General features: G+C 45.6%; 1 protein-coding gene across 2 annotated transcripts in view; it reads right to left on the reverse strand.

The window, feature by feature from the left end:
• pik3c2b (phosphatidylinositol-4-phosphate 3-kinase, catalytic subunit type 2 beta) overlaps positions 1–13,164 on the reverse strand; it is a 226,824-nt gene that overhangs the window by 110,989 nt on the left and 102,671 nt on the right. For both annotated transcript variants that reach the window (XM_072480072.1, XM_072480073.1), the window contains exons 10-11: positions 11,670–11,703; positions 8,483–8,675 (exon numbers count right to left, since the gene is read on the reverse strand). In XM_072480072.1, coding sequence (XP_072336173.1) covers positions 8,483–8,675; positions 11,670–11,703 — 227 coding nt within the window. The remainder of the gene's footprint in view (positions 1–8,482; positions 8,676–11,669; positions 11,704–13,164) is intronic.

The raw sequence follows: 13,164 nt of genomic DNA on the forward strand, positions 1-13,164 counted from the left end.
GCAAGAAGCAGGTCAACAGGCATTGGCTGATACCTTTACCCTTCCTACTGAGGCATGTGTCTGTCATTTGTTAAGAGGCGAGAGAGAAACAGCAGAAAGGCTATTGTCCCTTTCGCAGCTCCAGCCACAGGCCAGTGCAGAGGATTAACCCTTTCACTGGCCAATTGCAATTGCACAGATGCTCTCGGGATCACACGGATCTCTGCTGTGGACACTTCACCTTGTGCGTGGGATTGAATTTTTTTTTTCTTTTTAAAAAACGCTAAGCACCTACTGGGCACCATCTGTTCTCTCGACATTTCATTCCCAGGATATTGTGTGGATGGTATTAGCCATTGAACCAGCAGCCTTTATCCCATTATAAATTTCTTCCTTCCGCTCTCCGAGTTGCTGAGTTTGCATTTGCCTGTAGCCAACCAGCACCAAACAGTAGTTCAAACCCAAGTTTAACATGTTTAACTTGCAAGTCATGTGAATGTCACCTACTTGATCATGAATGCTATCATATCCAATCTTAATACTAGAACAAAAGAACTCTCCCACAATAGTGTTGGATATGGAGGTGGAGGTCAAGCTGATTTTTCCCCTCCCTGTCCCAAGAGTGCCAGGACTAATTGGAGAGTGCAGGCCATCATGTTGTCGCGAGGTTGAAGCCTACATGAACTACTTTTCCTTCCCACTATGTGTTATGTACTGTACAAAGGGTTGTAGACTCTATTCTCGCTCGTCAGTACCCCTAGTTCAAGTCAGAGACTGGAGCACATGATCCAGGCTGACACTTAACATAGAACATAGAACAGTACAGCACAGAACAGGCCCTTCGGCCCTCGATGTTGTGCCGAGCGTTGTCCGAAACCAAGATCAAACTATCCCACTCCCCGTCATTCTGGTGTGCTCCATGTGCCTATCCAATAACCGCTTGAAAGTTCCTAAAGTGTCCGACTCCACTATCACAGCAGGCAGTCCATTCCACACCCTAACCACTCTGAGTAAAGAACCTACCTCGGACATCCCACCCTGAATCTTATAGTTCTGCCCCATTGTAACAGCGACTGCTGCTTCCGGACATGGAAGTGGTCGGCAGGATCAGAGACATCCACCCGAGGAAATAGTCTCTGAACGTCCACTCTATCTATCCCCCTCATCATCTTATAAGCCTCTATTAAGTCGTCTCTCATCCTCCTTCGCTCCAAAGAGAAAAGCCCAAGCTCCCTCAACCTTTCCTCATAAGACCTACCCTCCAATCCAGGTAGCATCCTGGTAAATCTCCTTTGCACCCTTTCCAATGCTTCCACATCCTTCCTACAGTGAGGTGACCAAAACTGCACACAATACTCCAAATGCTGCTCCAAATGAAGTGCTATACTGAGGGAGCGCTGCAAGATTGAAGGTGTTGTTTTGCGATGAAGCATTAAACGGACCCTGCCCTCTCAGGTGGACATAATAGAACCCATGGCACTATCTCAAAGAGCAAGTTGTGCCCTGCCAATATGTATCCCTTACCTAACATTTAAACAGATTAGCTGGTCAGTATCACATTGTTGACTATGTGAGCTTTCTGTGTGAAAATTGGCTGTTGCAATTCCCATATTACAACAGTTGTCAGCAAAATAATGGTAGTTTTAAGGGATTTATATTTGTATTGGTCAGCATAAGAAATAAGGTACAGCCAGTAAGGGACTTTGCGCGGAAGGTTTGGGCTACTGAAGCATGCCCTGCTGGAGCGACTGCTGCTACCGGACATGGAAGGGGTCGGCAGGATCGGAGACATTTATGGGTGGCTGGGAGAGCAGGGAGCAAGGTGGTGACGATTAGGGAGAGATGAGAGGGGGAGCTGGGAGGGGAGATAAACTGGGGAGTGTGGAGGGAGATGCTATGCAGGGTAAACACAATTCCTTGTGCGCCTGATACAGTTCAAGGTGACACATAGGGTGCATATGATTCAAGCAAGAATGAGTGAGTTCTTCCAGGGAGTGGCAGATGAGTGCGAGAAGTGTGGGCGGGGACCAGCAAACCGCGCACATAGGTTCTGGGGCTGCGAGAAGTTGGAGAGATTCTGGGTGGGAGTGCTCGCAGCACTAACTAGGATAGTGGGGGAGGAGGTTGGGCCGGACCTTTCGGTGGCGATATTTGGGACATCGGAGAAGCCGGAGCTGATGGTGGGGAGGAAGGCCGATGTCATGGCCTTAGCCTCTCTGGTTGCCTGGCAAAGGATCCTACTGGAATGGGGGTGACGGCCTGGCTGGGAGACTTGTACGGCTTTCTCCGTCTGGAAAATATCAAATACGAACTGAGGGGTTCTGCGGAGGGCTTTGAGGCAAGGTGGGGGATGATTGTGGCCGTGTTTGAAGAGTTGTTCGACGTGGGGCGGCAAGGGGGGGGGGGGGGCCGAGGGGTTGAAAATGGCAATACATTTGTACAAACTGTATAATTGTGTGTTGGGGAGTATGTTCCCTGGACTGTTTATGTTTTGTAATCATTTGAATAAGTTTGGAATAAAATACATTAAAAAAAGAAATAAGGTACAGTCTTTAATGGGTTTAATTTAATATTTCTGTGTCTTGAAGGGTAAAACCTGTAGTTAGATTCATGCTGGATAAAAGTGTTTGATCATGTGGGGATTGGTTAAGTTCCAACTGCGATTCTATTTTGCTGGTAGAGGGCATCTCCATAAAGAATTAAAAAAACAGCAGTCGTTGTTTGGCAACTGGGGCCTTGTAAGCATAAAAAGATCTTTTAAGTTTTAGTTTTAACTAGAAGCCAGGGCAGTTGAGACAGGATTTGGGGAGTGAACATCTCTCCGCTCTGCCAGAAGAAAGACTGGACAGGACGGGAGCTGCAAAGAAGCAAGCTTCCTGACTTACAAGTTGCAATCCAGATAACCAGGGAATTGGGACAAAAAGAACACTTAAAGACCAGTTCAAAGACCAGAGACCAAAATATTGTTCATAAGGATTCAAGGAAGAGTAAACAAAGTACTCTAAGTTAAAGCGACAATCGCAGTAACGTGATTTAAAGTGGGACAGCAGACTGCAGAGACAGATTAAATGTTTGATGTAATTTTAATACAGTCTGGGAATCGAGAGGTAAACGCAAAGGGCCGCCCGGGAACTTAGTGGTTAGCACTGTTGCTTCACAGCACCACGAACCCGGTTCAATTTCCGCCTTAGGTCACTGTCTGTGCAGAGTCTGCACGTTCTCCCAGTGTCTGCGTGGATTTCCTCCGGGTGCTCCGGTTTCCTCCCACAAGTCCCGAAAGACATGCTGTTAGGTGAATTGGGCATTCTGAATTCTCCCTCGGTGTACCCGAACAGACGCTGTAGTGTGGCGACTCAGGGATTTTCACAGTAACTTTATTGCAGTGTTAATGTTAGCCTACTTGTGACACTAGTAAAGATTATTATGAATGAATGAATTGGATGGACTTCTTCAGCAGAGAGGTCAATAACCAGAGGCTGTAGACTTAATTAATTAGTGGGAGGATTAAAGGGGTTTTGAGGAGAATCTCTTTCACCCAGACGATGGTGGGGACCTGGAATTCACTGCCTGGGAGGGTGCTAGAGGCAGAGATTATCTTCGCATTTAAAAAGAATGCGAGTAGGCACTTGAGGTGTCGTAACCTCCAGGGCAATGGGCCAGGATCGTGGGATTACATCAGATAGCATACATATGATGGGCTAAAAGGCCCTTTCCTGAGTTGTATATCTTTCTATATTTCAATACTTGAATGAAATGTGTGGTGTCTATTTATGTGGGTTGATATTATAATCACTGAAAACCAGTGTGGAGTATAATAAAAGTAATGTTAAGCTTTTACTTTGCACTGTTGCAACTACAGTTTTAATATTCCTTAAGACAAGGGTATATCTGTTATAGAGTCGCTGTACATTTTGTCTAATGGTGCTTGCAAGTTGATGCATGACACATGGGACCAATGTCCTGTTTGAGGGCTGGGTCTCTGAAGAGGTTGATGCAAGTTTATTGGCGGTATTTCCAACAAGACGGTAATAAATAGTTGATAAAATGCAAACAAATCACAGATCGTAAACACGTCCTGTGCTCACAATGCCCGGAGGGCCTTTCTTTTTTTTAAAAAAAAAACATGTTCTAATTGTGAGCAGTTTGCACAGCAATCAAGACAAAGAAATCCTGGACTTGATTCGAAGTGGAGCTGGAGCAACATTTAAAAGAGTCATTTGTAAAACTTGGATGGGATTTTGGAATGCAAACCGTGAGAGGAAAGCATTACTATGGGAGAAGATTTTTAAAGTGTGTTTTTGAGATTTTGGTAACTCTAATGTGACAATCATCTGGGGGGGCTTCTGAGGAGAAAATCACTGACACTAATTTAGGTTCAGCGTGAAGTGTGTGCATTTGACCATAGCCAATCTGTGTACTTAAAAGGGACTGTGTGTTAATGGGACCATTGTGCTTTAAGATGCATTTTGTAATCCATGTTAACCTTAAAGTATGTGTGCATTTGTTAAGATGGGGGTGGGGGGGGGGGGGGGGGGGAAGAGTAAGGAGTATTGTAGTATAATCCATTTCTTTCATGTTTAGTAAATATTTTTTTCTTGTTGTTAAAACTAATTAGTAGTCTTGTAACTCGGTTCCTCCATGCTTTATAAAACAAAAGTTACACAGCAGAATTCTCGTAGGCGGAATGCTCCAGTCCCCGGCAGCGCAGGGGTTTCCTGACGGTGTGAGGTGGCCACAATAGGAAACCCCATTGGCCGGCTGTGGGAACGGAGAATCCCGCTGGCAGCGGCGTCACGCTGCGTCGCGCCGGAAAACACGGTTGGCGGACCGGAGAATCCCGCCCACGGTCTTTTGAGCCAGGGTTCCATTCCGGGACTTTCCCACCCAGCTATAACAACTGGGATTGTAACACAATAATTACACATCAAAAGGATTGGATGGTTGTAAAGCACTTTAGGGTGCCTTGATGTCATGAAAGGCACTAAGGAAAGCCTTCTTCCCTTTCTGTCACAATATTTCTTGCCCTGGTTCAGTGTTATCCCTCTCTCAAGTCACAAGCTTGTGGGCTGAAGCTTTACTCTGGATGCTTGAACACAAAATCTAGGCTGACTGCAGTGAGGTACAGAGGGAGAACTGCACTGTCGAAGGTGCTAACTTCAAAAGCGAAGAGAAGAAAATGATTCAGTCTCGCCTGAATTTGAATCCAGTTACCAGAGGTCTACAGCCAACAATGCAACCAGATTCCATCAGTCTATTGGAACTCAATCCCTGCACCGAACTCCGTCTTTCTGCCCCAAGCTGATGATTAAATTCCAATGTTTAAATGGAAATGTCGAAACAGGGCCGTGCTGCACACAGGAAAAGCATCTATCTTTTATGCACAACCTTCGGGCAGGAAAACTAATTTAGGTAGACTTTGTGTGATTGTGGATCTACAGGAAGCTAGGTTATTACTAATTACATAGTGTAGAGAAGTAGTAAGGAGGTTTCACAACGGAATTTGAATTCCCTTTTAGCATTCAGTGTTACTAGGTCACAGTATTTCACTGCAATACTAACTCATTTTCCAAACTGCCTCTTTTCACTCCTCATCCCCCAAGCAAAAATAGGTTTGGAAGACTCAACTTCTGCAATGGAATCATTATTTTTTTTTTACAGCAATGAAGAGATCCTTTTAGCCCTCAATTCCTCTGCTGGGTGCCCTAAAAAGCTATCCACCTGATTCCATTGTTCTTTTCTCTTTCTCCATATCCTTCTCAATATTTTTTTCCCCAAATATTTCACTTTTAAAACTTTTACAGATTCTGCTTCTAACACCGTTTCTAGTAGGCACTTCAAACCAACATCAATAATCTCCCATGTAACAAACATTCTCCTAACGTCTTAAAAGAACCTTAATATTTCATCCTTTATATCCCAACTAACTGACCGGTGGAATTAATGGTTCTCTATATACTTCTGTTAAATCTCCTCTTGTCCTTCTTTGTTCTCAGGTTCCGGTTTCTCTAACCACTCCCTTGAGCACGGGTGAGGTCCCGGAGGACTGGAGAATTGCTAATGTTGTCCCTTTGTTTAAGGAGGGTAGCAGGGATAATCCAGGGAATTATAGGCCTGTGAGCTTGACATCAGTGGTAGGCAAACTGTTGGAGAAGATACTGAGGGATAGGATCTATTCACTTTGGAAAAAAATAGACTTATCAGTGAGAGGCAGCGTGGTTTTGTGCAGGGAAGGACATGTCTTATAAACCTAATAGAATTCTTTGAGGAAGTGATGAAGTTAATTGATGAGGGAAGGGCTGATAAAGTTTCCCATGGCAGGCTGATGGAAAAAGTGAAATTTCATGGGGTTCAGGGTGTACTAGCTAGATGGATAAAGAACTGGCTGGGCAACAGGAGACAGAGAGTAGCGGTGGAAAGGAGTGTCTCAAAATGGAGAAAGGTGATTAGTGGTGTTCCACAGGGATCCGTGCTCAGACCACTGTTGTTTGTGATATACATAAATGATCTGGATGAAGGTATAGGTGGTCTGATTAGCAAGTTTGCAGATGATACTAAGATTGGTGGAGTTGCAGATAGCGAGGGGGACTGTCAGAGAATACAGCAAAATATAGATAGATTGAAGAGTTGGGCAGAGAAATGGCAGATGGAGTTCAATCCAGGCAAATGTGAGGTTATGCATTTTGGAAGATCCAATTCAAGATCGGACTATACGGTCAATGGAAGAGTCCTGGGGAAAATTGATGTACAGAGAGATCTGGGAGTTCAGGTCCATTGTACCCTGAAGGTGGCAACGCAGGTCGATAGAGTGGTCAAGAAGACATACAGCATGCTTGCCTTCATCAGATGGGATATTGAGTACAAGAGTCGGCAGGTCATGTTACAGTTGTATAGGACTTTGGTTAGGCCACATTTGGAATACTGCGTGCAGTTCCCGTCGTCACATTACCAGAAGGATGTGGATGATTTAGAGAGGGTGCAGAGGAGGTTCACCAGGATGTTGCCTGGTATGGAGGGTGCTAGCTATAAAGAAAGGCTGAGTAGATTAGAATTGTTTTCATTGGAAAGACGGAGGTTAAGGGGGGACCTGATTGAGGTCTACAAAATTATGAGAGATATGGACAGGGTGGATAGTAACAAGCTTTTTCCAAGAGTGGGGGTGTCAATTACAAGGGGCCACGATTTCAAGGTGAGAGGGGGAAAGTTTAAGGGAGATGTGTGTGGAAATTTTTTTACGCAGAGGGTGGTGGGTGCCTGGAACGCTTTGCCAGCGGAGGTGGTAGAGGCGGGCACGATAGCATCATTTAAGATGCATCTAGACAGATATATGAACGGGTGGGGAACAGAGGGAAGTAGATCCTTGGAAAATAGGTGACAGGTTTAGATAAGGGATCTGGATCGGCGCAGGCTAGGAGTGCCGAAGGGCCTGTTGCTGTGCTGTAATTTTCTTTGTTCTTTGTTCATAATCAAAGCCCATCATTCCTTATTATCATCTTAGTGAATCTCTTCTGCCCATATCATAGAATTTACAGTGCAGAAGGAGGCCATTTGGCCCACCGAGTCTACACCGGCTCTTGGAAAGAGCACCCCACTTAAGGATGTAAAAATCATCTCCATGGTTTTGACATCCTTCTTAAAGTGAGGCATCCAAAACTAGATACAAACATCCTGGGCGCTGTTCTCCGATCGTGGGATCGCGTTTCATGACGGCGCGAAACGGGCGCAGACAGTAGCGATTCTGGTCCCCACAGGTGGCCAGCACGGCGCTGGAGTGGTTCACGCCGCTCCAGCCTTACTTCCTGGTGTGCACTGTGGACGACGCAAACCCGTGCATGCGTGGTGGCCTTACTGAACGCTCTGGCCCCGATGCAACATGGTGCGGGGGTTCTGGGGCCGGACGCACAACAAAGTAGGCCTGGGGAGGGGGGGGGGGAAAGAGGGTGGGGGGGGGGGGGGGTGAGGCCAGCCTGCCGATCAGTGGGCCCCGTTCGCGGCTGTGCGGGACGGAGCCCCCCTCGCCCCCCACAGGTCGCCCCCGTGCTTTTTCCGTGCGGTCACTCGCCCCATCCGGGCCAGAGAATCAGCGGCCCAGCCTCGTACAACGGCCCGCGCGGGGCTGGGAGAATTGCGCCTCCTAAGTGCCCGAATAAATGGTTTGCATGGATTTAGCATTGCTTCCGTATTCAATAACCCTATTTGTAAAGTAATCCAACGTATCGGCAGCACTGTGGGTCGTTTCAGGATAAGGCACTGTAATAAATGCAAGTTTTGTTCTTTGTATCATCCCCTTCAGCTCCCAAAACATTTTATTGCCGGTCAGCCCCATCTCATGAAAGAAAAAACAATATTAATTGAGAAAGTGGCCCTCTTACCTTCTCGGGAAAGTAATGCACCCCCAAATGGCAAATGACCAATGCTTATCCAGGCTGCTCGACATGTTGTATACATGCCCAAATAACAGGGCAATGGTAATTGTTACTTGACAGGCTGAACTTAATCCCCTTACCTAGTTGCCCATGAGATGGGAATCCTGTGAGCTGCATAGATGGTGAAACTGAGAGGACTATCAACGAGAGAAGCACTCTGTGTTTGGGCGTCCTTCCGACACGGAACCACCGTGTGGAAATCCGCATTGAAGCTGTTGCAGTAGAGTTCTACTAGATCCAAGATGGCAGCTGTTAGAGCTTCCCCAATTTTAGCTGTTGCACAAGAGAAAAAGAAATAGCAATTAATCGCGCTCCACTATCAACACATTGATGCTCTGCTGGAATGGAGTGCAAGGTCATCCACTGTTGACATTGAGGGATTTCCCCAAATTTCTCAGTTGACGCAGGTAACAGATCCAAAGAGATGTTAGCTTTGAACCCCTGGGGTCTTTGCTTACATCTGTAACCTCTGGGCTAAGGAAAAGAAAGTCAATCAAGAGTTAATTTTTCTGATCAGTAGTTAATGACTTTTGCCAGAAAAGTGCACATACAGCTGTCATAAATGGAAGAGCTGTGCAGGGTAGGTGGGTAGGTGGATTGGCCATGCTAAATTGCCCCTTAATTGGAAAAAATGAATTGGGTACACTGAATTTATTTTTAAAATAAATAAATAAATGGAAGAGCTACCACTCACCATCTAGACACACAGAACGTAATTAACGTGAGGTTCTACAAGGTGTCCAGCATGCATGGAAATGGAAATAATGGGAACTGGTGCGTTTAGGGGCGGCAAGAAAAAGATTCTGAAAAAGCTCAAAAACTAGCTCATTTTGCAGGGGAAAAATGGTCTCAAGAATCTACAAAATGTTAGTCACCCTTTAGGGCACACATTTGATGCTCGATCTTCTACAAGCGGAAGTTTGTTCCCTGAAGGCCACTTCTTAAAGATTCTGGTAAAAAGCTGAAGCAATTATCCCATGTGTTTTCAATTGAGGAAGATTTCTAGGAACGATATGGTATTACTCTTGGAACTACAACTAAAATTATTTTCCCTGAAGCTCGAGAGACGTTTAGTTCTCATGGTGAAGGTTAATCAGAGGATGGCAGAATACAACATGCAATGACATGAAAGCCAAAAGGCTGACCGCTCAGTTTAAATGGAAAATTCACCGCAGTTTACTGAAGGTTTTACTGGGGCCAGTTCTCAAATCAATAGATCGCCGACCGTGAAGCAGGTGGACATTCTCGGGCACAATTATTTAAACAACCCATTTTAAAATGTTCCACCCACCTCCCTCCAAACCTCCCACTTCCACTCCTCCCCGCCCACTGGAATACAATTCCATTGGTGTCAACAGCTATCCAGTGCCTCACCATGATTTCTAAGCAGTGGTAGATTGTCACGTTTTGCTATATTGTATATAACCTGCACTTATCCAAGTGGAAATAAAAGATGCAGCATGGATCCATTTAAGGGATAGTCCAGATACATTCAAGGGCAAGCTAGATAAGTACATGAGGCAGACGGGAAGGCAGGGCTATGCTGATGGAGTTAAATGAGCACAGTACGAAGTTTTACAACACCAGGTTAAAGTCCAACAGGTTTGTTTCGATCTCACTAGCTTTCGGAGCACTGCTCCTTCCTCAGGTGAATGAAGAGGTATGTTCCAGAAACATATATATAGACAAATTCAAAGATGCCTAACAATGCTTGGAATGCGACCATTAGCAGGTGATTACATCTTTACAGATCCAGAGATGGGGTAACCCCAGGTTAAAGAGGTGTGAATTGTATCAAGCCAGGACAGTTGGTAGGATTTCGCAGGCCAGATGGTGGGGGATGAATGTAATGCGACATGAATCCCAGGTCCCGGTTGAGGCCGCACTCATGTGTGCTGAACTTGGCTGTAAGCTTCTGCTCGGCGATTCTGCGTTGTCGCTGTTGGACTTTAACCTGGTGTTGTAAGACTTCGTACTGTGCTCACCCCAGTCCAACACCGGCATCTCCACATCGGAGTTAAATGAGGCAGGGGAGTGGTTTCCATTGCTCCATCATTGGCAGCTATTCTTTCAGATCCCTGGGCCCCAAGCTCGGAGATTCCTTCCCTCCTTCCTTCCTCTGCGTCTCAACCTCTCTTTCTGCCTTTGAGATGCTCCTTAAAACCAACCTCGGCCGTTGGCTGTAATATCGCCTTTTGTGGCTCGAAGTCACATTTTGCTTTCTAAGACTCCTCTGTGAATTACCTTGGGCTGTTTTATTAAGTTAAAGGCGCTATATAAGTCATTGTTGGCACAAACGGCTTGCCTCTGTGCTGTATATCTACTAACTTTACAATTTACTTTTTGGTATGGGTTTCAAGGAATAAAGCAGCTGATTATTTAATCCTTTCCTGATCAAAATCATTTCCTTCCAGCAACTTTAACAGGAAGCCTTGTGCAGAAAAGGCAGTCAGTCAATTCAGTTTCTATGACTAAACACATAGGAACCTTCAATATGCTGGCTTTGACAATGGTGTTCACCTAATTTGTCACCTCGCAATGCAACCAGAATTCCCCCGCTTCAATTCCTAGCCTGGGTTAGGTTAGGTGATTCAGCTGCAGAGCCACAATTGGGGTCAGCCCTCCCTGGGTTACGGAAAGGGGCTGGAGGAAGGAATGAGGTCACATTTACCACAGATTGCTATCCAGTGACTCCTGATGGACTAAAATCCATGTGTACACATCAGGTGAACACCAAATTGCACTGGAGTCTAATGCCTTCAACAGCTGAACAGCCTTCCAGCACTCTTGCATGCAGAATGGTCACTTAGACACGGTACCTTCATGCCCACGGTACCTTCAGAGGTGAACCTTTGGGACAGGACATTAAGGGAAGAGATTGAAAAGCTGAAATGAACTTGAATACAAGGCAGAAATTCATGTGCATTCAGCTAAGAACCATCATGTCGCCAATGAAATTGGTGGGTCACAAAGTGACCTTTCACCTTTTTTGGGCCCTAGGATTCAGGCCTGCTACACAGAAATGAAGATTTTCTCTTGAATGGCAACAGGTTGGCCAGTGTGGACCTAATTGTTGATGGTGCAATACTCAGATGCTCTATTCTCTAACGCACTTGCACTTCAGACCACAGAGTTCCTTTGGGAGCTGACTGGGGCAATCACAGAATTAGATGGCCCATTCTATGACTCTTATTTCCTTTTCCTGATGGGCTGGTGAGCTACAGACTCAGAATCAACGATTAACTATTGAAAAGTCCAATCCCATACCTCGGTTCTCTCTTACTGTCAGCAAGCAGGGATCCTGCGAAATATGAAAGAGAACACATTAGCCAGCCCGTTACATGCTGCATGAAATATTACAATTTGTGCTTCAATTTCTCCCCGTCCAATCTATTCCCTCAACTTCAACAGTATTCGATATTTTGAGGCAAAACAGCTGGTATTTGATCAGTAAATAATTCCTTCTTACATTATGCACAAGCATCAGAAAGCACAATTTTCATGAGGAATTTCTCCCAATTGCATTTGGTCAGTCACAAGGCAGCAACTTCATGATTCAGGTGGACCCAAAACGCCAACTAAGCCCTTTTAAAATATATTTTTTCCAATTAAGGGGCAATTTAGCGCGGCCAATCCACCTACCCTGCACATCTTTGGGTTATGGGGGTGAGACCCACGCAGACACGGGGAGAATGTGCAAACTCCACACAGACAGGGACCCAGGGCCGGGATCGAACCCGGGCCCTCGGCGCCCTGAGGCAGCAGTGCTAACCCCAATTAAGCACTTTTGAAGTGTAGTCTCTATTGTAATGTGGGAAATATGGCAGCCAATTTGCACACAGTAAACTCCCAAAACAGCAATGGCCAGAAAATAAAAACTGAAAATGCTGGGAATACTCAGCATGCCTGGCAGCCTCTGTGGAGAGAGAGAGAGAGAGAGAGAAGCAGAATTAAAGTTTCAGGTCAATGACCTTTCCTCAGAACAGATTAAATGAGGTCAGTAATCTGTAACGTTGGTCGGAATCATGTAGAGGCACAGGGTCTCAGCTGCCGACTAGACAACTAACAAGACCCCATTCATCGCCCTTGCTCAAGAAGGCCCAGTGCACCTTGTGCCACTCAGGCACTTAACAGGTCAGAAGCGGGTCCTTCCACAGGATCAAGGGTCCTGGGGGTGGTAATCATGCCCACTGAGAGATGCTGGCCATTCAAGGTTTATTGGGCATAGGCGGAATGTGGACTTGAGGCCACAATCAGATCAGCCACGATCTTATTGAATGGTGTAGCAGGCTCGAGGGGCCGAATGGCCTACTCCTGCTCCTAATTCATGTGCAAGGCCACCAGCTTTCCTGTATTCAACAGCGCCACATTGGACACGGTGACTGCTGCCGGTATGATCCCCATGCGAGCCTCAGATCCAGCATCCATAGTACTTCAGTTCTTTTCCACTACTATGTTCAATATGAATAGGGTCTCTTCACTGGTACCGTGGAAGCCAGGATAACCAAGCCTTTCAAAAGGAGGAGTCAGATTCTGAATTATAAGGAAATAGCAGGGAAAAGTAGACTTTTAAAGATTGACGGTAGGAGACAGAGAAATGATCGTCTAAACCTTTACAAGATAATGAACTGTTTGGAAAAGGCCGAGATATTATTTCCAACTAAAGACAAGGAGACACAGGTCCCAATAGCAAAAGATAAATTTTTACACGCCTGTGACAATAACCTGCATTTATGTAGCATCTTTATTGATCCAGTAAAAC

Source organism: Scyliorhinus torazame, chromosome 17 (assembly GCF_047496885.1).
Source record: "Scyliorhinus torazame isolate Kashiwa2021f chromosome 17, sScyTor2.1, whole genome shotgun sequence".
In the NCBI taxonomy this organism is placed as follows: Eukaryota; Metazoa; Chordata; class Chondrichthyes; order Carcharhiniformes; family Scyliorhinidae; genus Scyliorhinus; species Scyliorhinus torazame.